Raw genomic sequence first — 27,622 nt, 5'->3', positions numbered from 1 at the left:
CTGCTTTTTTTTCCCAGCGCACCCTTAAGACAACGCTGGTATTTAGAGTTGTCTGAGGGGCTGCGTTAGGCTCAGAAAAGGGAGCGTTGAGCATAATTTAACGCCACTTCAACCCTCAATACCAGCGTTGCTTACAGTAGCGGTAAACTGGAAAAACGTGCTCGTACACGATATCCCCATAGGAAACAATGGGGCAGTTTGGGCTGAAAAAAAACCTAAGACCTGCAAAAAAGCAGCGTTCAGCTCCTAACGCAGCCCCATTGTTTCCTATGGGGAAACACTCTCTAAGTCTGCACCTAACACCCTAACATGAACCCCAAGTCTAAACACCCCTAACCTTCCACTTATTAACCCCTAATCTGCCGCCCCCGCTATTGCTGACACCTACATTATATTATTAACCCTTAATCTGCTGCTCCGGACACCGCCGCAAACTACATTATCCCTATGAACCCCTAATCTGCTGCCCTTAACATTGCCGACCCCTATATTTATTAACCCCTAATCTGCCCCCCCCCCACGTCGCCGCCACTTTACCTACACTTATTAACCCCTAATCTGCCGACCGGACCTCTCCGACACTATAATAAATGTATTAACCCCTAAACTGACGCACACTCCCGCCTTGCAAACACTAGAATAAATAGTATTAACCCCTAATCTGCCCTCCCTTACATCGCTGCCACCTACCTACAATTATTAACCCCTAATCTCCTGCCCGCACCGTCGCCGCTACTATAATAAAATTATTAACCCCTAAACCTAACTTTAACCCTAACCCTAACACCCCACTAACATAAATATAATTTAAATTAAACAAAATAATATTCCTAAAATTAAATAAAATAATCCTATTTAAAACTAAATACTTACCTAGAAAATAAACCCTAATATAGCTACAATATAATTAATAATTACATTGTAGCTATTTTAGGATTTATATTTATTTTACAGGCAACTTTGTATTTATTTTAACTAGGTACAATAGCTATTAAATAGTTAATAAATATTTAATAGCTACCTAGTTAAAATAAGTACAAAATTACCTGTAAAATAAATCCTAACCTAAGTTACAAATACACCTAACACTACACTATCATTAAATTAATTAAATAAATTAACTACAATTAGCTAACTTAAAATACAATAAAATAAACTATTCTATAATACAAAAACAAACAAACACTAAATTACAAAGAATAAAAAAGAATTACAAGAAGTTTAAACTAATTACACCTAATCTAAGCCCCCTAATAAAATAAAAAATCCCCCAAAATAAAAAAAATGCCCTACCCTATTCTAAACTTCCAAAGTAATCAGCTTTTTTACCAGCCCTTAAAAGGGCTTTTTGTGGGGCATTGCCCCAAAGTAATCAGCTCTTTTACCTGAAAATAAAAATAAAATCCCCCCCCCTAACATTACAACCCAGCACCCACATACCCCTACTCTAACCCACCCAAACCCCCCTTAAAAAACCTACTGCTAACCCCCTGAAGAGCTCCCTACCTTGATTCGTCTTCACCCAGCCGAGCCGAATTCTTCATCCAAGGTACGCAGAGGAGGTCCTTCATCTGGTAGAAGTCTTCATCCAAGCGGGGCAAGAATAGGTCCTCCATCCGGTAGAAGTGTTCATCCAGGTGGCGTCTTCAATCTTCATCCATCCGGAGCGGAGCCATCTTCAAAGGAGCCGAAGCAGAGCCATCCTCTTCAACCGACAACTTCCCGACGAATGAAGGTTCCTTTAAGGGACGTCATCCAAGATGGCATCCCTTCAATTCCAATTGGCTGATTGGATTTTATCAGCCAATCGGAATTAAGGTAGAAAAAAATCTGATTGGCTGATGCAATCAGCCAATCAGATTGAAGTTCAATCCGATTGACTGATCCAATCAGCCAATCGGATTGAGCTTGCATTCCATTGGCCGATCAGAACAGCCAATAGAATGCGAGCTCAATACGATTGGCTGATTGGATCAATTTTTTCTACCTTAATTCCGATTGGCTGATAGAATCCTATCAGCCAATCGGAATTGAAGGGACGCCATCTTGGATGACGTCCCTTAAAGGAACCTTCATTCGTCGTCGTCGGTTGAAGAGGATGGCTCCGCGTCGGCTCCTTTGAAGATGGCTCCGCTCCGCTCCGGTTGGATGAAGATTGAAGACGCCGCCTGGATGAACACTTCTACCGGATGGAGGACCTCTTCTTGCCCCGCTTGGATGAAGACTTCTACTGGATGAAGGACTTCCTCTGAGCACCTTGGATGAAGAATTCAGCTCGGCTGGGTGAAGAAGACTCAAGGTAGGGAGATCTTCAGGGGGTTAGCGATTGGTTTTTTAAGGGGGGTTTGGGTGGGTTAGAGTAGGGGTATGTGGGTGGTGGGTTGTAATGTTGGGGGGGTATTGTATTTTTATTTTCAGGTAAAAGAGCTGATTACTTTGGGGCAATGCCCCGCAAAAAGCCCTTTTAAGGGCTGGTAAAAGAGCTGATTACTTTGGTAGTTTAGAATAGGGCAGGGCATTTTTTTATTTTGGGGGGATTTTTTATTTTATTAGGGGGCTTAGATTAGGTGTAATTAGTTTAAACTTCTTGTAATTCTTTTTTATTTTTTGAAATTTAGTGGGGGTTTTTTGTATTATAGAATAGTTTATTTTATTGTATTTTAAGTTAGCTAATTGTAGGTAATTTATTTAATTAATTTAATGATAGTGTAGTGTTAGGTGTATTTGTAACTTAGATTAGGATTTATTTTACATGTAATTTTGTACTTATTTTAACTAGGTAGCTATTAAATAGTTATTAACTATTTAATAGCTATTGTACCTAGTTAAAATAAATACAAAGTTGCCTGTAAAAAAAATATAAATCCTAAAATAGCTACAATGTAACTATTAGTTATATTGTAGCTATATTAGGGTTTATTTTCTAGGTAAGTATATAGTTTTAAATAGGATTATTTAATTTAATGTTAGGAATATTATTTTGTTTAATTTAAATTATATTTATGTTAGGGGGGTGTTAGGGTTAGGGTTAGAGTTAGGTTTAGCGGGTAATAATTTTATTATAGTAGCGGCGACGGTGTGGGCGGGAGATTAGGGGTTAATAATTGTAGGTAGGTGGCAGCGATGTTAGGGAGGGCAGATTAGTGGTTAATACTATTTATTCTAGTGTTTGTGAAGCGGGGGTGCGGCGGTTTAGGGGTTAATACATTTATTATAGTGGCGGCGAGGTCCGGTCGGCAGATTAGGGGTTAATAAGTGTAGGTAAGGTGGCGGCGACGTGGGGGGGGGGGGGCAGATTAGGGGTTAATAAATATAATATAGGGGTATAAGGGCAGCAGATTAGGGGTTTATAGGGATAATGTAGATGGCGACGGTGTCCGGTCGGCAGATTAGGGGTTACAAATTTTTATTAGAGTGGCGGCGATGTGGGGGGGCCTCGGTTTAGGGGTACATAGGTAGTTTATGGGTGTTAGTGTACTTTGTAGCACAGTAGTTAAGAGCTTTATATTCCAGCGTTAGCCCATAAAGCTCTTAACTACTGACTTTTTTTTGCAGCTGGAGTCTTGTCGGTAGAGGGTCTATTGCTCACTTCTTCCAAGACTCCAAATACCAGCGTTAGGCAGATCCCATTGAAAAGATAGGATACGCAATTGGCGTAAGGGGATCTGCAGTAGCCTGGAGTCTCAGTGAGGAAGTGAGCGTTAGACCCTTTCCTGGCTGACTCTAAATACCAGCGGGCGGCCAAAAGCAGCGTTAGGACCCCTTAATGCTGCTTTTGACGGCTAAGGCAGAACTCTAAATCTAGCCAATTGAGTTTCATATGCTTTTAAGTATTATAGTTATATTTATACAAAATACATTCACCTAGATTATGAGTTTTATGTTAGAGGCTATGCGGTAGTAACGAGCAGTTTTCCCTCACCGCTCACTTACATGCAGCGCTGGTATTACGAGTTTTCAGAAACCCGTCGTTAAAAGACAAGAAGTGAGCGTTGAGCAAAATTTTGCTCATTACCGCACTCCAATATCAGCGCTGCTTAACTCAGTGGTGAGCTGGTCGTACGTGCTCCTGCATGATTTCCCCATAGGGATCAACGGGAAGAGCCGGCTGAAAAAAAGTTTAACACCTGCAAAAAAGCAGCGTAAAACTCAGTAACGCCCCATTGATTCCAATGGGGAAATAAAAGTTATGTCTACACCTAACACCCTAACATGAACCCTGAGTCTAAACACCCCTAATCTTACACTTATTAACCCCTAATCTGCTGCCCCCAACATCGCCGACACCTACATTATATTATTCACCCCTAATCTGCTGCTCCGGACACCGCCGCCACCTACATTATAGTTATGAACCCCTAATCTGCTGCCCCCAAAATCGTGGACACCTACATTATATTTATTAACCCCTAATCTGCCACCCCCAATGTCGCCACAACCTACCTACACTTTTTAACCCCTAATCTGCCGCCCCCAACGTCGCCGCCACTATAATAAACATATTAACCCCTAAACCGCCGCACTCCCGCCTCACAAACATTAGTTAAATATTATTAACCCCTAATCTGCTGTCCCTAACATCACCGCCACCTACCTACATTTATTAACCCCTAATCTGCCGCCCCCAACGTCGCCGCCACTATATTAAAGTTATTAACTCCTAAACCTAAGTCTAACCCTAACCCTAACACCCACTAACTTAAATATAGTTTTAATAAATCTAAATAAATATTCCTATCATTAACTAAATTATTCCTATTTAAAACTAAATACTTACCTATAAAATAAACCCTAAGCTATCTACAATATAACTAATAGTTACATTGTAGCTAGCTTAGGGTTTATGTTTAGAATAGGGGTTGTATATAGGCCTCCATTGCAGGATGAAAAACTGGACAATATAGACTGGAAGATTCCTTCTGCTAGATCAGCTAGAAGCAGGTATATTCTTGAATCTCTGCTAGGGGAATCACTTGAGCAATTAGTTAAGGAACCAACTCGTAAGGAAGCTATATTAGATTTAATACTTACAAACAGTGATCACATGTGTCTGTAGGTGAGAACTTAGGATCTAGTGATCATCAATCTGTTTGGTTTAGAATTCATGTGCAGAAACAGTCCACCCAGACTAAAACAAAAGTTTTAGACTTTAGGAAGGCAGATTTTTCATTAATGGGAGAATACCTAAAAAAACTATTTAAAAGGGAAAACTCTTATTACAGGGGTTCAAGAACAGTGTGAATTTGTAAAGGGAGTCATTTTAGATGCAACTGCACACTGTATTAGACATGCTTGTAAAAGTAAAAGAAAGTGGAAACCAATTTGGTTTTCCAAAGAAGTAGCACATGCTGTAAAGACAAAAAAGATAGCTTATAAAAATACCACATAATTATCCTAGCCATTTCATATTTGCAGCATACCTGTGTGCTATTTGCGCTGCAAATATGAAATGGCTAGGATAATGATGTGGTATTTTCAGTTCCTGTTTGAAACTTCCCCCTTCAGTAAAATCGGCGCATTGCACATGCACCAAACACAGGAACGTGTACGATCGCAAAGTAACTGCGATCACAGCCACATGATGATGATGCTGGTGATGAAATAGGAGAGGGTCAGGCGGACATTTTAAACAGGCAGACGCGCAAAAAGTAAGTCCTATTACTTGTAAACAATATATGTTACAAAATTGGGCTACAGTTGGCAATAATAAGCGTTTGCAACTTTATAGGAATGACTTAGGACAAATTTTGGGTTGACTGTCCCTTCAATGATTACTTCTGTTCTGTTTTCACAAAAGATTGTGAAGATAGAATGTCTACATTAAGGGATGCTACGAAAAATAGAAACAAGCTTAACACTAATCTTTTTACAGAGGATTAGGTTTTGTTAGCATTATCAAAAATAAATGTTAAAAAGTCAGTGGGTCCTGATAATATTCATCTAAGGGTTTTAAAAGAACTTCGATCAGTGCTAACTGTCCCATTAACTGATCTGCTAAATCAGTCACTATTAACAGGAGCTGTTCCAGATGATTGGAGAATAGCAAATGTAATACCTCTTCATAAAAAGGGCAGTAGGGAAGAATCTGATAACTACAGGCCAGTTAGTTTAACTTCAGTAGTAGGGAAATTAACGGAAAACCTCTTAAAAGAAAGAATTATGACTTACATAAAGACAAACAATTTAGAGGACCAAAATCAGCATGGTTTTACTTTAGAGAGATCATGTAAGACTAATCTAATTGACTTCTTTGATTATTTAACAGAAGTATAAAACAAGGGTGGAGCAGTTGATGTATCATATCTAGATTTCAGCAAAGAATTTGACACCGTCCCACACAACAAACTAGTTCACAAACTGTATCTACTTGGTCTAGACTCAAAAATTGTGAACTTGGTGGAATGCTGGCTTAAGGACAGAAAACAAAGTGTCTTAGTAAATGGAGTACATTCAGCTGAGGGGGATGTTACTAGTAGTGTTCCTCAGGGGTCAGCCCTGGGGCCTGTTTTGTTTAACATATTTATCTGTGATATCAGCAAAGGGCTACAGGGGAAAGTATGTTTGTTTGTAGATGATACAAAATTTTTGTAACAGAGTGGATGTTCGGGGGGGGGGTTTAGACAAAATGATATAAAAGTGATACACAACAATTGGAGGATTGGACAAATGACTGGGATCTAAAGTTTAACACAGCAAAGTGTAAAATTATGCATTTAGGAAAGAAAAATCCAAATGTTAATTACAGACTCAATGACACTTTACTGACTGTTACAAATGAGTAACAGGATTTGGGAATTATTATTTCAGATGATTTAAAATTTAGTAAACAATGTAGTACTGCAGCAAGTAAGGCTAGCAGAATGCTTGGATATATTGGTAGAGATATTTGCAGCAGAAATAGTAAGGTTCTTTATGCCACTTTATAGACCATTAGCAAGGCCTCATCTTGAGTATTGTGTGCAGTTCTAGAGGCCATATCTTCAGAAGGATATTAACAAACTTGAATCTGTGCAAAGGACGGCTACCAAAATGGTACATGGTCTAAAAAATAAAACTTATCGGGATAGGCTCAAAGACCTAAATATGTATAGCTTAGAGGAGAGAAGGGAAAGAGGTGATATGATAGCAACTTTCAAGTACGTCAAAGGGCTTAGTAAAACTGAGGCTGTAAGTATTTTACATAAAATGGAAAATTCAAGAACAAGGGGTCATGATCTCAAGCTGAAGGGTAGTAGATTCAGGAATAATTTGAGGAAGCACTTCTTTACAGAAAGAGTGATTGATTTATGGAATAAACTTCCTCACAAGATAGTAATGACAAACACTGTGGGGGACTTTAAGAATGCCTGGGACAAGCATAAGGCTATCCTACGAACTAGATAAGTTTATACTTTTAGGAAAAATGGTTCTTCTCTGCAGTCAATATCAATGTTTCTATGTTTCTGATTGATGATTTACCGTAAGCTCAAAAAATTAAATTTCAAGTTCTCAGTGGCTATTTTGATAGATTGAAATAGAAAGATATCACTGGTTAGTTAAACTGGCATAAACAGCAAGATATTACAGTTAATTGATCGAACAAGCAAAATGCAGTCTAAATCATTGGTAATCTACAAACAAATCAATGTCCCATTAAGTATTTAACATTGGGTTTTCTGATATTTAACTAATCTAAAGGTTGAACCTGATCTATAGATATAAAGAAACATTTTTTTTTACCTTCAGGATAAAGTTTAAAATCTTTCAACATAAATGTGTTTCTTTCTGGAGTATCAAAAGATATGAGATGTTCCTGGTTTCTTTCATTTAAGGGCCCTAGTGGTTTTTCTTACATACAGAATCTTTGCCTGTTACCATTTAAATAAATTTGTTCTATGTGCATAAATAAGTGATTACTCTTTAAAGAATGCTAACTAAGCTAAATTTAAATTTATATTTTTGGGGCTATCCGTATCTACAAAGTTTCACCAGCTGTATTACATCTCTTGCTACCCACCTGACATCTTGCTCTAATTGATGTAAAATGATATTCAATTACAGGATGGACAAATTTCTATTTACAATCTCACAGATTTTGCATTCACTACTATATTTGTTGTGAAAAAAATCATACTATGTTTAGTAAAAAATTACACTTCACTTCACTCTTGTTTATCGCAGATTGCAGTACATGTAGTGCCTAATAACTCATCCAGGCAGCTGAAGGTGTGGAGACCTTGTTGCTCTTATCTGCAACTGACTTACTGGCTTATTATCGAGAAATAGCCAGTGTGTGTGTACCTGAGCAGTATATGTATTTCTGTAGAACAATAGGAAGCATAAACAATGGTATACTCTGCAGAAACACACTTATAGGGAAGAAAGTATTTTGTTTTAATTTGATTAACATAATTTTGAAAGACCTTTGGATACATATAGTCTGTATTATTTAATGCAGGATGATTAAATATACAGAGACAATATTATTTAATTCAGTGAAATATTCTAAAGATGGACTTACACTTGTATATCAAGTAGGATTCTCTTCTCTTCTTCCACATGGATACCCCAGATGCAGTCCTGTCCCTTACCATATGCTTCTGGCCAGTTGGGTGACAACACAACCCCAGCAGAATCTGTGATCTCCCCACTGCAAACAGCTGATTGGAGAGGAAGAGGAGACATCAGAATTCTGTGAATCTCTTTTTATAAATATTGGAGAAAACAAGGATTATAGTTTTGCCAGTTGTTACATTTTTAGTGGTTAAACAAAGAAAATTTAAAAAGATTTGTAAAACTGTTTGCTAAATAAAAGTCATGTGACTAATCTATGTCACTGTATATTCAATAACCAGTGTTTGTTATATTTTTTGAGGGGGGGGGGGGTGGATCACTGTTTTTGTATGTCTAAAGCAATTATGCAAAATTACAATGTCTGTATGATATGATTACATTACTTAGCTACTGTTATCAATACTTCATATAATTATCCAACCATATTTCTAACTCAGTTCAGACCTCGACATGCTGGTTCTGTCTCATTCCACTGAGGATCAGCCGAATCCTGGCACTCAATAATAGTCGATCCTTGTTCCAAGGTGTATCCAGTGTCACAAGTAAATTCCACTATTGTACCCACAGCAAAAGTTGGGTCACTGCTTGTGAAATTTCCATATTTAACAAAAGGTTCATAACAGTGACCATGTTCATATGCTGCAGATGAAGGAAAATACTACAGTCATAATTAGTGAAGTGCATATAAAATAATAAAGCTGAGTTACAGTACAAATAAAGTTAAAGAAAGTGGAATAATAAAAAAACAAACATAAAACTAGATGTTAAGCTGTTATAGAGTCCTTCTACCTGAAGAAGAACAGTGAACGAGACTGATGGATCTTCTTAGATCTAAATGCTAAACACATATGAGGGAGAAAGGAGAAAAAGCAAACAAACAGAAGAATAGATAAAGTCAGAGAAGCTGAGCGATACATTACCTTGGTATCGAAGTGCAACCCCTGTAGAGGTGCCAGTGCTGTCAGTGGTCAGCTCAATAAAGAAGTGCCGACCACTATTGAGCAAACCTTCTATTGGGAGATACTCTACTTCATAGGAGTCATAAACAGGAGGGGAGTCAATTGTGTTTCCGTCCCTGATGATGAGTCTGCAGAAACCCAGATAAAAATAATCAAGTATAACAAAAAAAAACTGAGGTTTTATCTTAGAAATTGGTAAGATTCCAAAATATAGCCTTGTTGGAGAGGAATAATTTCATTTTTTGTCTTTAAAGCAGACTTAGTAATTAAATGTGTAATATATATATTATATGCAGTTGTGGAAAGATGTTACTATTCAAGTGAGAAAATGTTATATTAAATACAGGAAAAAACAAATAACTTACTTGTCTGTTGCAATTTCTTACTAGTCTGGAATTAGTGGAGTAGTGAGAATTTCCAGATCTATCTATCTATCTATCTATCTATCTATCTATCACCAGTAATTGAAAAAACAATTATATAGGTAACAATTTCAATACTTCAAAGACTATCCTGCTGCTTCTAAACTAACTTTTATTGTCAGTTTACAAAGGTAGTAGTTCTTTAGTAACATGCTTACCTGTCATCATCTTCGGCCAGGGCCACCTTCTCAAAGTGCAAGTGCAGTCTTTCTGCTGGTGAAGCTTCAAGCACCCAGTGACAAGTCAAGTTATTGCTGTAATTACCAGGAAAGTTTGGAGAAACAAGACGTCCAGTGGTAATGTTTCTAATGAGCCCCCCACAGGCAGCTGAATAGGGGAGAGAAAGGTTAGACAAGATATGTGTCAGGGATATAATATACAGCACGCCTATTGGTATGACTGCAACAGGGCATGAGCTTTTTAATGCTTCAAGCTTATTACTTGATATTCTATACTTTAACAACAAATTTAGACGTTTGCTACTTTCTTTTGATTGCTATGATAAAGGGTTAAAATTCCATGCATAATTATGCTAATATAGCTATAGATTCCCCTATGCAAAGGGGGTGGAGGCAGGAGAAATGGTTTTGTGCTGAAGGTAATATTTACCAAAGATATATTTTTTGTGTTAGATGCAAGTGGTTTTGAGCTACAAGCTATAAGGAGAAATTTTCAGATCAGTAGACATGGAAACAATTAATATTACTGCGGAAATCCTGCTGGTAGAAATTGCTCTAGCATACTTGATATCTTCATTTTAGTAGCTGCATAATTCATTTTGTTAACATTAAAAGGGTCTCTGATTTCAACAGTACGCAGGCTTTATCCAGGACTTCAGAACATAAATAATGACATGGAATTATTACAGCATGAGGATTTAACGGGATGCAATAAAAAAATATTCCTGCAGGGTTAAAAGCAAATTTTAAGTTACCGATTGACAATTTAGCTATTAAAACAAAAATTTTACATTAAGAGACATGTTCATGGGAAGCCTTAAAATAAGAAGCAAAACTAATTCAAAGAGTGGCATGTTCGTCTTCATTCCTAGCTTAGTGTTGGAGCATTGTATCAAAAAGGTACTGGCGCACACAAATTGTGTAAAATCAATAGTCCTTTATTTAAAACACATTTAAAATTTAGTGATCTGCGATGTGGGGGGCCGACAGTTTAGGGGTTAATAGGTTTAGTTTAGTATTTGTAATGTGGGGGGCAGGCAGTTTAGGGGTTAATAGGTTTATTATAGTCTTTGCGATGCGAGGAGTCGGCAGTTTAGGGGTTAATACTTTTTTAGCTTTGGCGATGTGGGGGGCCAGCGGTTTAGGGGTTAATAGTTTTATTTAGTGTCAGCGATGTGGGGAGGGCGACGGTTTAGGGGTTAATAGGTTTATTATAGTAGTAGCAATGTGGGGGACCAGTGGTTTAGGGGTTAATAGGTTTATAATAGTATTTGCGATGTTGGGGGTAGCAGTTTAGGGGTTAATAGGTAGTTTATGGGTGTTAGTGCACTTTGTAACATTTTAGTTATGAGTTTTGTGAAACATTTTTGTTTCACAAAATCCATAACTACTGGTCTCAAATAGCAGAATGGATCGCGGCGGTATAGACTATAACGCAAGCATTCTAGCCGGACCGCACAACCTGTAATACAGGCACTATGAAAATTCTGCACTCAAAAGCCATTTTTTGAGTGCAGAATGGAGAGTTGCGTAAAGGCTAAAACGTTTGCAGTATAGCTATACCGCAGCAACTTGTAATATGGTAGACCTGCATATTCTGCACGCAATGGCCAATTTAGGTGAGTGTGCGGCAGTACCTTTTTGATACATTGGGCCCCGTGTTTCTGACGAGTCTTCAGACTCGCCAGAAACACAAGTTATGGAGCAGTGGTCTAAAGACCGCTGCTCCATAACCCTGTCCGCCTGCTCTGATGAGGAGGACAGGAATCGCCGGAAATCATCCAGATCGAGTACGATCGGGTTGATTGACACCCCCCTGCTGGCGGCTGATTGGCCGCGAGTCTGCATGGGGCGGCGTTGCACCAGCAGCTCACAAGAGCTGCTGGTGCAATGCTGAATACAGAGAGCAGATTGCTCTCCGCATTCAGCAATGTCTGTCGGACCTGATCCGCACTGTCAGATCAGGTCTGACAGACATATGATAAATAGGCCCCATTGTTTCCAATCTGTTGGGGAACCATGCTTTCTGCCAGCACCTGGCTGCTATGTATCAGATGAATGTTTCTCCCCACATGCTACGTTAATCACACTGGTACATCTGCAGCCACGGATTTCTCTGCCGACTAGTGTTGGAGCATTGAGAAACATAGACAAGAGGTATTACAGGCCTGGTGTCCAGATTACAATCCAATCAGTCATTTCTTTCCCATAACTACTAAGGGCAAGATCGTATGGATACTGATTGTGACGCAAAACTGTGTGTTTCTTCCACCGCACATACACAAGGTTAAAAAGACCACAAGCAACAAGCCACATTTATTCCATTCTTTTCTGTCCTATTAAAAACTCAATTCCCCATCCCCTCACAAAAGCACCCTTTTTATGTCCTTTCCAAGCTGTATGGATGTGTTTTGTTGTACCTTCAACCCCACTATCCTGGCTATGCTACCTAGTGAATACCTGGTAAACACTAAAGGGCTTGCCTTTCCCACACCTTGTGAACCTGAACTAGAGCGTTAAGAGCTTCTAGAGCTTCAACGTTAAAGTTACCAGACATAAAAGGGGCGGGGCTAAATGTTACATCTGAGAAAGCTTATCTACCGGCAGGATCTGGACCCAAATGGGAAGACCAGGGACAGAATATAATTGGCTTTTGCATGTTTACTTTTTGCACCTTGTACTGTATAAAAAACATGTGTGTTGACCATTAAAGTGTGTTTCTCTTTACTACACTAAGCCTTCTTCGCTACAGAGCTTAAATTATGAAAATAGGGCTTTTAGTCGAGTAGCCTGGCCCCTGTAGCTCTCTGGCAGTACTTGGAGAAGGGCGAATGGCAGAGTGGGACGGATCTAACCCTCAACTCAGGGTGCAATCCACTTGGTCCCATTACACTGCTCTTGAGAGCAACAACTTTATCAAACCAGTCACTTTCGATAGCGACTTCTGAAAGCTATTATTTACTATTACTTGCTATTACTTGCTATGGTCGCTGCTAGAACATAATTGTGACAGCATTCTATAACAGTTTCCTTTTTGTATATCAGGCTGTAATGGTGCAGCAAAATCTTTCTTATAGGAAAAAAAAACAACTAGTGTAAAAATCCTTTTTTACCAAACTGTAACAGATTTTAAAATGTGCTTTTTTTAGATGAAGGTGGTGCATCCTATGCTTCAAAATGTTAACAATTGTAAAAAAGAAACCACTCCATTGATTATAATTGAGCTAATCTCACAACTGATGGCTGTATCAAAAGGAAGGTCAAAATGTTAATGAATTCCACCACTTTTTAGTTACTTTCTTTTTTTAATGGATGGGTGGATTTTGAGGATGTAGGGAGTCCCTTTTTGTCCCTTTTTTGTTCAGTAGGCTACCCTGAAAGTGTTAGGAAAACATTCAGGGGTAATTTGTGTGGTGCCTGAAGTGCAGGGGGTGGTTGTGCTAGAAGAGGTGGTTGTGCTAGAAGATGGATATGTGGCTCCTTGAGGGTTGCTCAATTGTGTATGAGGTTCCTGAAGGGAGGCTATGATTAAACTGCAGAGTTTTTTTTTTTAATGGTCGATACTGTTTTAGCCTGGATTATAGTAAATGTAAAGGGAATAAGCTACAAAATAACTGAGCAAATATATGATGCTACTGGACTGACAATTCAAAATAATGGGAAGTGCAATTACACAAAATTACATTATGACTGAGATTTAGCTCTTAGTAATTTAAATAAACTACAATGCTGATAAAATTACAAATAAATTGTCCCATTTACATAGATGCCCTTAATTAAAGTATTTTTTCTCAGAAATGCTGAAGCTGATGCTGTTGGTTGAGCAATCTTCGGGTTATTCTGTGGCTACACTAAGCACCTTATTGTAAACTTTTACATATTACATCCCTTTAAAACAAGCATTATAACGTCATGTGTGCCATTGTTAGCACTGCTGTATTATCTCTAGACTTGCTATTGGAATAAAAAGTAAAGTCTCAGCTTCCTCTGCCTTCATGTTAATGTGCAACCAAACCATACGTCATATCTTACCTACACAATGAGGTGCATGGTTGCTCCAGAAGGGTCGGGTTGCATTCAAGCATGTGAGTATATGTGTTCCATGTAGTTGGTAGCCTGTATTACAGTAGAAGTATGCTTCTCCCCCAGGGTGCAGGCTTGTAACAGATACATCCCCATAAGCAGGTCTTTGTGGGAACCCACAGCTTAGCAGGTACGCTGCAAGAGGGAAATATATATATTATTACATTTACACACACATAAAATTATTAAATTGTGCTAACAAAGTTGCAGTTTAAATGGTTTTAAGACATTTATTTTGGGTGCAGAGTTTTCACAATGTAGTGTTTAATTGCCGATTTATGCTAAGCATTTTTTTATGTCCCTTGAGGTTCTAACTGCAGTGATGAAAAAGTCCTTTGCACCAAAACTGGATGTCTCTTACCATAAGGGTTGTATTTTTAACCAGCTAATACCATTTCCTGGTGGATAGCCTGATACCTTGGCACTATGTGGTAGCACAGTGGTTAGAATAAAATACAGAAGGTTCAAAGCACCATTATTTTAGTGACATTTTTTCTTGAAAAAATGTTTGGCAATAAATTGTTGTCAGAGCTCTTCATATGCCCATACAACAAAGAACTATGTAGCATAACATTTTCTATTATTGGCACTAGCTATTCCTCACTTATTGGTTATTGGAAGTCACATGATTTTTCACACCTCCATTTTGACCAGTGCTATTCTTTGAGGACAGCAATACTATCACATGGTTGTATCCATCTCATACATTCGAACTACATGATGCAGATTATTTATAAGTGGTGGATTGAGGTGCCATCTACATTTTTTTTATGAACTACCACTTAGTTGTAAAGGAGGTTTTATTTTCTGTAATCCATTATAGAATTGTTTATAAAGTAGTGTAACTCATCATATAAGTTTGAAGCACTCTTAAGTATTATTATAATACATTCTGTTAGCCTTTAGTTCATCTGTTTAATTTCTTACAAGATAGCTCATAACTCCTAAAGTGCAAAGGATGACACATTATTGTTCTCACATTAAGCTTCTTGTGAAGGATAATGATGAGTCATCTTCCTGATTGGTACCCTTTCACATGCAGATCCTGAGGTACCCCTGCACTGCTCCCCAAGACTGCTTACAAAACTATATATATATATATATATATATATATATATATATATATATATATATATATATATATATATATATATATATATATATATATATATACTGTGTGTGTGTGTGTGTATGTATATATATATATATATATATATATATATATAAAATATATCAAATCCATCTATCTATCTATCTATCTATCTATCTATCTATCTATCTATCTATACCTTTTGTGTATATAAACTTTTTGTAAGGTGTGCTAAACCAAATTTTGCATTTGTATTAAAACATAATCAGGGAGACTGACCATCTCCCATTGGTTAAAGCACCCCAGCCAAGCTCAGGTGTGCTCATGACAGTGTAATAGAGTTGTGAATATTAAAGGGAACCACACCTGCTTGAAAAGATTTAACTAACTTTCTTTGATTTAGCAAAACAAACTAACTACAATTCTGCATGCAGTCTACAGCTTACTGCATTCTGTTGCAGAAAACAGATTTATAATTTTAATGATGATCTGCAGCCTACAATCTGCTATGTCTGCTGCCATATTGTGAAGACTTTCCACTACAGTGGGTCATGTGACTAAAACGGCACCTCTTTCTATTACTAACGCTGAGGAAGCAGAGGGATCACTGCAGTGACTTCTAAGAATGGCTTCAGTCACTGCTATAATTATAAATGCCAAGAGCAGGGAAGGAAGTGGGAGAGGAATGCACAGGGGAAGAAAAGCTCCGGAGACAGAAAGCAAACTCCTGCTGCAGATATAATTGTAACCAGATACTTCTGCATTTATCTACATTACTTACAGCCCTGAGTCTCCCTCCCCCTCTCTGCTTCCTTCCCTGCTCTTGCTATTTATAAATATAGCAGTGTCTGAAGCCGTTCGTCTTTGAAACTGCAGTCCTCACTCTGCTTCCTCAGTGTTAGAAATAGAAGGTGCCGTGTGAGTCATGTGACCTATTAATGTTGAAGACGCGCGTTACAATATGGGAGCAGACATAGCAAGTGCTAGGCTGCTGATTAAACTTTAAATTGTGAAGCTGTTTTTCTACAACATAATGAAAATATGAAAATACAGCATAAATAATTGATAGTTTATTTTGTACAATTACAACAAGTTAGTTTAGAACATTTGAAGCAGGTGTTGTGGTTCCCTTTAAGCCAGGGAGTCTCATTCTATTATGAAGCATAAAAGCAGGAATGATTCAGCCCTCTGAGGCAAAGGACTGTAGTGTTAGGACCAGTCTATATTGGGGCACCTTGTAGGTGACTGGCTAAGCAAAATATGGCCATATTGTGTGACTAAGATCCCAATTTTATTTAAAAAGAATAGTTGTTCCTTGATGTTGTTTGCAGGCAATTTTTTGCAGCAGTTCAAAAAATATAGGGAATGCGCATAGGGAAGTGTGATGTGGCTGTGAAGATATCACAATGTCTGCCATCTTTAATTTTCAGAGTTTGTTAACGGTTATTCTTCTGCTAATATGCACATGTGCTTACATCAGAGCTCTGTTTCCCAATCTACTGGACAAAAATAAAACTGGAATACTTGGCATATTTTGGAAGTGCGCAAGGATTGGTGAACGAAAAAGTCCATATGTTGCTGTATGCTGTGTGGTGATGGCCTTTAGCATTCTATTTATTCAATAGCCTAATAAGTATCCAGTGATGATTTTTCTGTTTTTTAATCAGAAAAGCGTTTTGTCATCATGCAAAATTTATGTAAAGAAACAAAAATGTATGGTTTTGTGCTCTGAATAGTCAAGATCCCGAGGTATGGCTGTCAGAGACAACTGCAACACATTATGGACCAAGGCCTTTTCAATAGAAATCAATCCCCTTTTTTAAAATGGATAACAAACCACACATTGCATTTTTGCAGACATTTTTTACAATTGCAGGTTTCTTTTAATCTGCAAAAATGTTTCTCCCCAATAAGCAATATAAATATTAGAAACAAATGACGTGAAAGGTGATTTGTAAGTGTTAAACATGTGAATGATCTGGAAAATAAACTTATTTAAAAAAGGTATCCCAGCAGTTATACTTGTACAGAGCAAGTTGCTACTGTCTCAACACTCAATACGGTGGTTTCATATGATCCATGTATTTTACATCAATAATAGTGGTTTTTAAGAAGTTATAGAGACTTAATACTCTATTGGGAGAAGGATTCTAACAACCTTCGTGAACCAACCAATAGCGGAGGGTTGAGTTACGGAAGTGACTACCGGATTGGTTAAATCCCAACACACCTACAGACAGCTGGGTCACTGACGCCGCACGCCACGCTAGTAAAGCAGGAGGAAAAGAGAACTCATCGGGTGATATTATACACCGCATGTTTTAATCTTTTAAATTGTGAGTGTGATTCTTATGTGTGTTTTATGTTAATTACTTAATAAATTGGTACAGACAATCTGCACTTAGATGCGTTTTTGGGCGCTCTTTTTTTCTCTATTTTTCTTTTAGGTTATTACAACAAGTTCGTTATGGGACTTTTTTAAGGAGCTGCCTGCATTATCAGTATCTGAAAGGAACATGGACTTTTAATTTGGACATTTTTATATCAGATTTGTAAGATCTTTATGATCTTATTTGTACCCTTATTTGAATGTATCCTTCTTACTGTGGATAATACCTGTAGATATAGCTTTATTTTACTCTTACTAGAGGTTAACTAGTACATAGATCTATAGTAGCGCCTTGTATACCCTTTCTTTTCTGTGTCTAGTTCAAAAAATATGTTGTGCTTTTGAAAATGGATATGCGCCAATACCTTTTTGTGTAATTACTGGGTCATATTGGCAGCACTCCCAAAGATGTGTATATAAACTTTTTGTAAGGTGTGCAAAACCAAATTTTGCATTTGTATTAAAACATAATCAGAGAGACTGACCATCTCCCATTGGTTAAAGCACCCCACCCAAGCTCAGGTGTGCTCATGACAGTGTAATAGAGTAGTGTATATTAAGCCAGGGAGTCTCATTCTATTATGAAGAGTAAAAGCAGGAATGATTCAGCCCACTGTGGCAAAGGACTGTAGTGTTAGGACCAGTCTATATTGGGGCACCTTGTAAGTGGTGACTGGCTAAGCAAAATATGGCCATATTGTGTGACTAAGATCCCAATTCTATTTAAAAAGAATAGTTGTTCCTTGATGTTGTTTGCAGGCAATTTTTTGCAGCAGCTCAAAAAATATGTTGTGCTTTTGAAAATGGATGTGCGCCAATATCTCTCTCTCTCTCTCTCTCTCTACAGTATTATCATACCAACAACTGCGTACATCCAATTTAAAAATAAATAAATAAAATGACTCAGTTATTTGAACTCTATAATCACATTACAATTAACAACATAACTTAACAATACCAAAAGCCAACTTGCATGTCTCAAAAAAATCCTCTGTAATTTATTGAACTTCATAATCACAATATTAAATTTGAAACAATTAGCTAATAAAAATATAATTAAAAGATACATTTTGTTAATAAAAGTGAGTTTTTCATCACACATAGAACAATAGAACAATTTGAAAAACTTTTTATTTACATTTCATTTTACATACCAAACATAAGTACCAAAATTACTGAGCAGTGAACAAAAATCATTGCTTCTATCCATTCAGTCATCCAGTTATTCTCATATTGACAGTGTTGAAAAAAAAAATGTATTGAAAACTATTCAATTGGTTGACTTTAAATTTCTCCTTAACGTTGTGATTGTCAACTGCTACTAAAATGCCAGCATAGTTCATCATTGCACAGTGGATACAAATATAATAACAGAGGGAAATACAAGCTTAGAGGTACCTTTACTTTCAGAGAGTATACGTCATGCAACATAAGATTCTGTTACTACTCAATAGATTTGCCGTTGAAACATTATTGACTTTGTAGCAGTTTGTTGCAGATTTATGTTCTATACTACGTTACTTGGTGTTGCTAATCACTGCTTGGACTCGAGTTAAATTTTATACTGCACCGCAGACTTCTGATATTGTTTGCAACGGCAACAGTTGTCTTTCTTTCTGGGCAGTGATCATTGACTGTTTGATTAAGTAATTAGTTTAGTTAGTTAAAGGGACACTAAAGTCAAATTTAAACTTTTATGATTCAGAACATGCAATTTCTTATTTACTCCTGTTATCAAATTTTCTTCCTTCTCTTGGTATCTTTATTTGAAAAGCAGCAATGTATGCTTAGGAGCCGGCCCATTTTTGGTTCAGAACCTGAGTTGCGCTTGCTTATTGGTGGCTAAATCTAGTCACCAATCAGCAAGCACTAGTCAGGGTGCTGACTCCTAAGCTTACTTTCCTAATTTTTCAAATAAAGATACCAAGAGAACAAAGAAAAATTGATAATAGGAGTAAATTAGAAAAACAATCAATGAGAAAGTAAAACATGTAGAGTAATTAGTTTGATACGGATGATGACTGTCTAATGTGTATGAATGAAGTTTGTTTCACTTAACCAAACAGTTCATTATGTTTACTATCAACAATTTCATATTTCATGTAAATTATCATTAAAATGTTAAATATTTTAATCATTTAATCACAATCATAAATTAACATTCACACAATTAGACCTTAGTTGTCCACAAGCTTCACAGTTAAAGGGACACTCAGGTTTTATTAAATTTCCATGATTCAGATACAGCATGTAATTTTAAACAACTTTCCAATTTACTTTCAATAAAAAAAAATATGCACAGTATTTTATATTTACACTTTTTTGAGTCACCAGCTCCTACTGAGCATGTGCAAGAACAAAGACTATACATATATGCATTTGTGATTGGCTGATTGCTATCACATGGTACAGGGGGAGTGGAAATATACATAACTTTGAAATTTGTTAGAAAAGAATCTACTACTCATTTGAAATTAAAAGTAAATGCTATTGTGTTGTCTTGTTATCTTGCATTTGTTGATTATGCAAATATATTGTGTTTACTGGTCCTTTAAACATTTGATCTGGGCTATATTTTTTAATGCACCCAGCAACCTCAAGAGAGGAAGTAAAGTCTAAATTAAACTTTAATGATTCAGATAGAGCATGTAATTTCAATTCAATTCCCATTATACTTTAATTATCTAATTTGATTTTTATTTCATTTGTTATCCTTTGTGGAATAACATACCTAGGTAGGCTCAGGAGCAGCAATGCACTACTGGGAGCTGCAAGTATATGCCTCTTGTCATTGATTATCCCAATATGTTCAGCTAGCTCCCAGTAGTGCACTTCTGCTCCTTCAACAAAGGATACCAAGAGAATGAAGATAATTTGATAATTGACGTAAATTGCAAAGTTACTTAAAATTGCGTACTCTATCTGAATAATGAAAGAAGAAAAAATAGGTTTCTTGTCCTTTTAAAAAGCCTTTAACGAGTTTTTTTTTATGTAAAGGAAAACATATATGTCTGTAAGCCATATAGTTCAGTAGGATGGGCAGAAATCTTACAATATAACTAGGTGAGTGTGCCGCGCAGCTAGATGCTCTTCTGCATGAAGTGATGAATTAGCTGAAATAAAGTTATAATGCCCCATCTCCATCTTGCGATGGATTTCCGGGGCTAGGTGCTTGGCACCACTCATTAACTCACAGCTTGATAAATTAGCCGTGCTGCTTCCCTAATGGGACCCATAAAATATTTCCTCCTGCGCCTCTTGTCTCTGAGACACAATGGATAGCAAGGCAAGACGGGAGACAGCTCACAGTGAGAGAGGAGGAAGAGGAGAGGTGAGAAGTAATCACAAAACATTATTTACAGTTCCAACGCTCCTGTCTCTTCACAGGCGACTTATCTCTCATTACTCTCTCTGCAGAGCGAAGCGCAGAACGCGGAATAAACATCTGCAAGAATATTTGCCCATGTGCAACCTGTGGGAAGCTTTTTCAATTCCATCACATTTACAGAACAACACGGCAAAAACTGAAACAGGACTAGACAGATGAAAGCTGGAAAAAAGCAATGAAAAATGCTTGTTGTTTATTAAGTTATCTCGGGAGAACCAAGACACACATATGCATCTGATAGATTAGTGACAGACCTCTGTAGCATTGATACCAATACTGAGTTTTCAAAAAACATCAATTACAAATTGAAAAAACAACACAAAACAAATTTGAAATAAACATTGTCTACAGATATTACCTTGCATCAATACAATCCGCTACAGCACATTTATTCTGCTGTAAACCATAATATTGTTAAGAGTTTAGCAATCTAAATCTTTAATGTGCTCAATAAAATTCACTTTTAATTCAGTTATATCAATCATCTAATAGTTGCAAACAACATGTGATTTGGACAGGAAGTAGATTTATGGGATAATACACCTACTGATCTTTTATACATTCAGTGGATTTAGATTGCACAGAAAATTGTAGAGGATTCACGTAACTGTGCATCATCCAAACCCACTACAGGCAGCAGATTAAACACACAGAGCTAGATTACAAGTGAAGTGCTAAATGAACATGTGCCACAAATGGGCAAATTTGCCCGTTTGCAGGTGTGTAATAGATAATCAATCATTAAATGTGGCTGTTTTTTGCTACCTCAAGCTTGCTGTAGCAATTAGCGCCCAGAAAATTAACCAGAGGTAAGACCTAAGGTTAATTTTCAAAATGTCCCCCAATTGCCCCCAAAAAGGGATACGGAACCCATTTTTTTACTTTCATGACTCAGATAAAGCATGCAATTTTAAGCAACTTTCTAATTTACTCCTGTTATCAATTTTGCTTCGTTCTCTTTGTATCTTTATTTGAAAAAACAGGAATGTAAGTTTACGAGCCAGCCCATCTTTGGTTCAGCACCTAAATACAGCTTGCTGATTGGAGGCTAAATGTATGCACCAATCAGCAAGCACTATCCAGGGTGCTGAACCAAAAATAGGCTGGCTCATTTTAATAGGAGTAAATTAGAAAGTTGCTTAAAAGTGCATGGTCTATCTGAATCGTGATAAAAAAAAATGGGTTTAGTACCCCTTTAAGTCTTAGTTTTCTTTTCCTTTTTTTTAAAAAAAAAACTACACTTAGCAATTTTTGGGGGCTAAAGTTGGCGATGGTGGGGTGTTAGAAAAAAAAAACGGCACTGAAAAGTGCATTTACATTGTGGTCTATGGGAACAGTGTGTTCCCTGTAAATATATATGTCTATGCTTATAAACATATATATTTATGTGTTAATATGTGTATATACACATATTAACATATAAATATATATGTATATAAGCATAGAAATATATAGTTACATTTGCTGCCCATCGCTGTGCAAGTTACCCATTTCGCTGCACTATTTCTTATGCTGTGTCTCACGGCATGAGAACGAAAGCGTGCTCTTGTGAGCCCAATGCTTCCGTACAATGTAACCGTGATGTTCCAACATGGATAGGCCCATTACTCTAAAGTATTGGTTTTCAAATCTGACCTCAGGCCTCTCTAACAGGTCACATTTTGGGGTTATCTGAGCTAGAGCACAGGTGAAATAATCAGCTGATTAGTAACCATAGTTATTTTACCTGCTTTCACCCAAGGTCATCCTGAAAACCTGGTCAATTGGGGAGGCCTGAGTACAGGTTTCAAAACCAGTGCTCTAAAGAAACACAATGGAATTAAGAAAAATATAAATTTTCAAAGTTAAATTACACGACCCCTTTAATAGGCAGTATGCATAAATAAAAACAAACCTACTCATATAGCATGAGTTATAAAGGCTGCATATTTATTAAAAATAAATATCAACCATAACAGTAAATAACAATTCCATATCAAATCCCATATCAGAGCTTAACCTTTAGCAGCCTCAAGATCTCAAAACAGGAACTGCTTTCCTCAGATAAACCTCTCCTGATCAACCAGGAGGTACCCTCACAAAACTACAAAGCCACAAGGCAGGCACCCTGCCCCCACCAAATAAGCTGCGACTACTCATCTTGAACATAGAGGAGAGGGAGGGAACTTCTCCTTGCAAGTTAGCTTCAGAAAAAGGTAGCACCTTTTACAGCAGCCCACCCCCTTATATCCCTTTTCTAGTCCAACCCTTTCCTGAACTTAGCCTATCCACACAAACTCTTCTGTACCTCTAATGGGGTTTGTGAAACACAAGGATTTACAATTTGCACAAATAAAGGGGACTTTCAGTCATGAAGTATAAAATACTTTATGCTGAAAGCTCCTTTATTTGTTAGAAGCGCAGCACGACAGAACGCTATTTTGCTGAAAGTTGATATTTCCACCTCTTAGCCAATAGCAGTATGGAATATCTGCTTTGGCGCCACTTGGAAATGTCAGCTCTCAGCAATATAGCATTCTGCCATGTTCCAATTGTAAATCCTAGCGTTTTACAAACTTTAACTGCATTGTAGCTTAACTCGTGATTGTGCTCAAGCGGTCACATTTACTTTCAACTTGTAATACCAGAGCGATTTAACCTGCGCGCAATCGCTAAAACCTGAAATCTTGCAATTTATATTAGAATAAATCAAGTTAATTGCCCCTTAACTTGTCTTTTGGTGCCATGTTTAATATTCTACATGTAGACTTCACCAGTAATTTCCAGCAATTCAGAAAACAATATAGTTGTTTCTAAAAAAAAGAAGGGAAACTTGCTATCTCTCTCACTTTGGAATATTTATGCAGAGAGAACAAAGAACTTTGGTACCTTCAAACTCTTTAATAATGGATTCCTGATTAGACACAATCCTTTGCCCATGTCTTGAGCTGTAAAGGTCTAAGAATGTAAATACGGAAGGCTTCACAACCAAGCATTTATTATCCAGAAAAATATTAACCTAATAATAATGTTAAATTTGACTTTAATTTAATTGTAATATATAAAATAAGCAGTAACTATAAATATACTCAATTCAAGGGATACATTTATATTGTAGACATAGTCTTTCACTAAATGTAGCAGCAATATTCCTGTATAGATGCATGTATGCTCCATGAATGATATGGCAAAATTGGCTACAAACATGTTAAAGGGACACTAAACCTAAATTTTTTCTTTCATGATTCAGATAGAGCATGCAGTTTTAAGCAACTTTCTAATTTACTCCTATTATCAATTTTTCTTTGTTCTCTTGCTATCTTTATTTAAAAAGCAGGAATGTGATGCATAGGAGCCAGCCCATTTTTGGTTGAGAACCTGGGTTATGCTTGCTTATTGGTGGGTACATGTAAGCCTCCAATAAGCAAGCAATATCCATGGTGCTGAACCTAAAATGGGCTGGCTGTTAAGATTTACATTCCTGCTTTTAAAATAAAGATAGCAAGAGAACGAAGAAAATTTAATAATAGGAGTAAATTAGAAAGTTGCTTAAAATTACATGCTCTATCTGAATCATGAAAGAAAAAAATTGGGTTCAGTGTCCCTTTAAGTATATGAATTGCCCAGGGCATACACTTTTAATTAATGGGGTTATGAGAAATTTAAGTCATGCCTCCAGTCAAATGCATTTATAATGCTAATAACCAATGAATACCATGGGGATATTAGACAAAATGTAGGATTCTACGTCATTTTGCCAGTCCCTTTAAAATTAAGAAACTATGTTCCCGTTTTTTTGTTATAAGAAAATTGTTATATCTATAGCAAAATCTTCCAAATATTGCCCACAATTCAACAAAAGACTATCAGACAGGTGCTTTCTTTGTATTTGAATTTGATAATTAGATGTCAACACATTTGCTTAAAGCTTGTAAGTTTTCAATTACAAAGAGGCATAATGTAATACACAGCAGAGTCTAATAAAGACTTATTTTTTATGAGAAAGATTTTCCTTTTAGATAAATCGCTGCCATGGTTTTTAAATCCTATAAACATATTAAGAAAGAAATAAAGATTAAGAGAAAAAAAAGTAGTTAATCAATAATTAGAAATAAAGCTGGTCCTAAAATAGTTTACCAAACCCTAGAGTACATAGTCTAAGTATGGGTTGGGGATAGAAGGGGATACTCATTTGTGGAAGAGTCTACAAGCAATTAAAATAAAAATTGTATTAAATGATACACAACATTCTCTTAAATATGATGCACTTCACCTGGAACTCTTATTTACACCATAACAAATAAGTCAGGGGCATAACTAGACTTAAATGGGCCCCAGGGCAAAGGTGGTGGCAGGGCCCCCAATTTCAATAACTCTCTTTCTGGCTGCTTGCAATTAGCACTGAGCCAGTAGCCAGAAAGGAGCAAGAGCTACTACTATAAGGCTGTGAGTCAACCTTCCCCCTTGATTAGACCAGGCCAAATTATACTTCCACAATCTTCCTGTACAAATATTGTGTCAGCAACACTATGGCAGCCATCTTGGAAACCCTGGTACCATGTTTGTAAAGGCAAATCGATTAACTTTCCTTACACTGTAAGCCCCTATTTAAAAGGGGGCACAATAGAGGCCAGACATGATACCTGTGTTGCCTGGTTCCAACCAGCCCACTTCTCAGCAATGCCACTACTAACAGCAGGCCATATGGGCCCCCTAGATGTGTGAGCCCCGTCTCAACTGAGACCTCAGAGACCCCTGTAGTTACACCCCTGCCCAAAGTTATAAAAACAGAGTATGTAAGGTGAGCACCAATAATTAAGAGGTCATAAAATCATCAAAACTATGGAGCATTGTTTCACCCCTTAAGAACACCACATTCTCCACAGCTTAAAAAAACATACGCATAGATTACGAGTTTTTGTCGGTAAGGCAGTGCGGGGCTAACAAGCCTTTTTTTCTTACCGCTCACTTAAGCCAACGCTGGTATTACAGGTTTTCTGCAAGCCGGCGTTAGCCTCAGAAAAGTGAGCGTTGAGCAAAATTAGCTCCACATCTCACTGTCATACCAGCGTTGCTTACGGTAGTGGTAAGCTGGCTAAACGTGCTTGTGCACAATTTCCCCATAGGAAACAATGGGGCTGAGCTGGCTGAAAAAAAACCTAACACCTGCAAAAAGCAGCGTTCAGCTCCTAACGCAGCCCCATTGTTTCCAATGGGGAAATTAATTTTATGTCTGCACCTAACACCCTAACATGAAACCCGAGTCTAAACATCCCTAATCTTACACTTATTAACCCCTAATCTGCCGCCCCTGCTATCGCTGACACCTACATTATAATTATTAACCCCTAATCTGCCGCTCCGAACATCAGCCAATAGGATTTTTCCTACCTTAATTCCGATTGGCTTATAGGATTCTATCAGCCAATCGGAATTCAAGGGACGCCATCTTGGATGACATCACTTAAAGGACCAGTCATTCAGTCGTCGGCCTCAGATGAAGAGGATGCTCCGCGTCGGATGTCTTGAAGATGGACCCACTCTGCTCCAGAAGGATGAAGATAGAAGATGCCGCCTGGATTAAGCCTTCTGCCGGTCTGGATGTCCTCTTTTGGCCGGATAGGATGAAGACTTCTGCCCCTCTGGACGTCCACTTGTGCCCGGCTGGGTGAAGACGTCTCAAGGTAGGGTGATCTTCAAGGGGGTAGTGTTACAGGTGAAATAACTGATTACTTTGGGGCAATGCCCCACAAAAGGCCCTATTTGTAATTTAGTATAGGGTAGGGAATTTTATTATTTTGGGGGGCTTTTTTATTTTATTAGGGGGATTAGATTAGGTGTAATTAGTGTAAAATTCTTGTAATTCTTTTTTTATTTTCTGTAATTTAGTGTTTTTTTTCTCCGTAATTTAGTTTATTTTATTTAATTGTAATTAATTGTAGGTAGTTTAGGTAATTAGTTTAATTATAGTGTAGTGTTAGGTGTAATTGTAAATTAGGTTAGGGTTTATTTTACAGGTACTTTTGTACTTATTTTAGCTAGGTAGTTATTAAATAGTTAATAACTATTTAATAACTATTGTACCTAGTTAAAATAAATACAAAGTTGCCTGTAAAATAAAAATAAACCCTAAGATGGCTACAATGTAATTATTAATTAACTAGTGTTTGCGAGGCGGGAGTGCGGGGGTTTAGGGGTTAATACATTTATTAAAGTGGCGGCGATGTCCGGTCGACAGATTAGGGGTTAAACAATTTAGTTAAGTGTTTCCGATGGTGGGGGGGGGGGGGGCTCGGTTTAGGGGTTAATAGGTAGTTTATGGGTGTTAGTGTACTTTTTAGCACATTAGTTAAGAGTTTTATGTTACGGCGTTAGCCCATAAAACTCTTAACTACTGACTTTTATATGTGGTAGGAGTCTTGCCAGGAGAGGGTCTACCGCTCACTTTTTCAGGCGATCGTAATACCAGCGTTAGGCAAATCCCATTAAAAAGAGAGGATACGCAATTGACGTAAGGGGATTTGCGGTATGCTAAAATCGCAGAAAAAAAGTGAGCGGTAGACCCTCTCCTGCCTGACTC

The 27,622-nt window shown here is 37.4% G+C and overlaps 2 protein-coding genes across 2 annotated transcripts in view; one reads left to right on the top strand and one right to left on the bottom strand.

Moving 5' to 3' along the window:
- Positions 1–27,622, bottom strand: part of SEZ6 (seizure related 6 homolog) — a 639,531-nt gene that overhangs the window by 152,230 nt on the left and 459,679 nt on the right. Inside the window, exons 5-9 of the mRNA XM_053705225.1 lie at positions 14,146–14,331; positions 10,093–10,261; positions 9,474–9,640; positions 8,998–9,192; positions 8,501–8,639 (exon numbers count right to left, since the gene is read on the bottom strand). Of these exons, the coding sequence (XP_053561200.1) occupies positions 8,501–8,639; positions 8,998–9,192; positions 9,474–9,640; positions 10,093–10,261; positions 14,146–14,331 (856 nt within the window). The remainder of the gene's footprint in view (positions 1–8,500; positions 8,640–8,997; positions 9,193–9,473; positions 9,641–10,092; positions 10,262–14,145; positions 14,332–27,622) is intronic.
- On the top strand, positions 16,660–17,027 carry LOC128653089 (protein kish-A). Its single transcript, XM_053706178.1, has one exon. It carries the CDS (start codon positions 16,693–16,695, stop codon positions 16,909–16,911), a length of 219 nt encoding a protein of 72 aa, XP_053562153.1. The 5' UTR covers positions 16,660–16,692; the 3' UTR covers positions 16,912–17,027.

The sequence above is a fragment of the Bombina bombina genome, chromosome 3 (genome assembly GCF_027579735.1).
Source record: "Bombina bombina isolate aBomBom1 chromosome 3, aBomBom1.pri, whole genome shotgun sequence".
Classification (NCBI taxonomy): Eukaryota; Metazoa; Chordata; class Amphibia; order Anura; family Bombinatoridae; genus Bombina; species Bombina bombina.
This window is presented reverse-complemented; position numbering and strand designations above follow the sequence as displayed.

Excerpts from the sequence above, each read along its gene's own strand:
- LOC128653089 (XM_053706178.1), top strand. The coding sequence starts at position 16,693 with ATGTCTGCCATCTTTAATTTTCAGAGTTTGTTAACGGTTATTCTTCTG.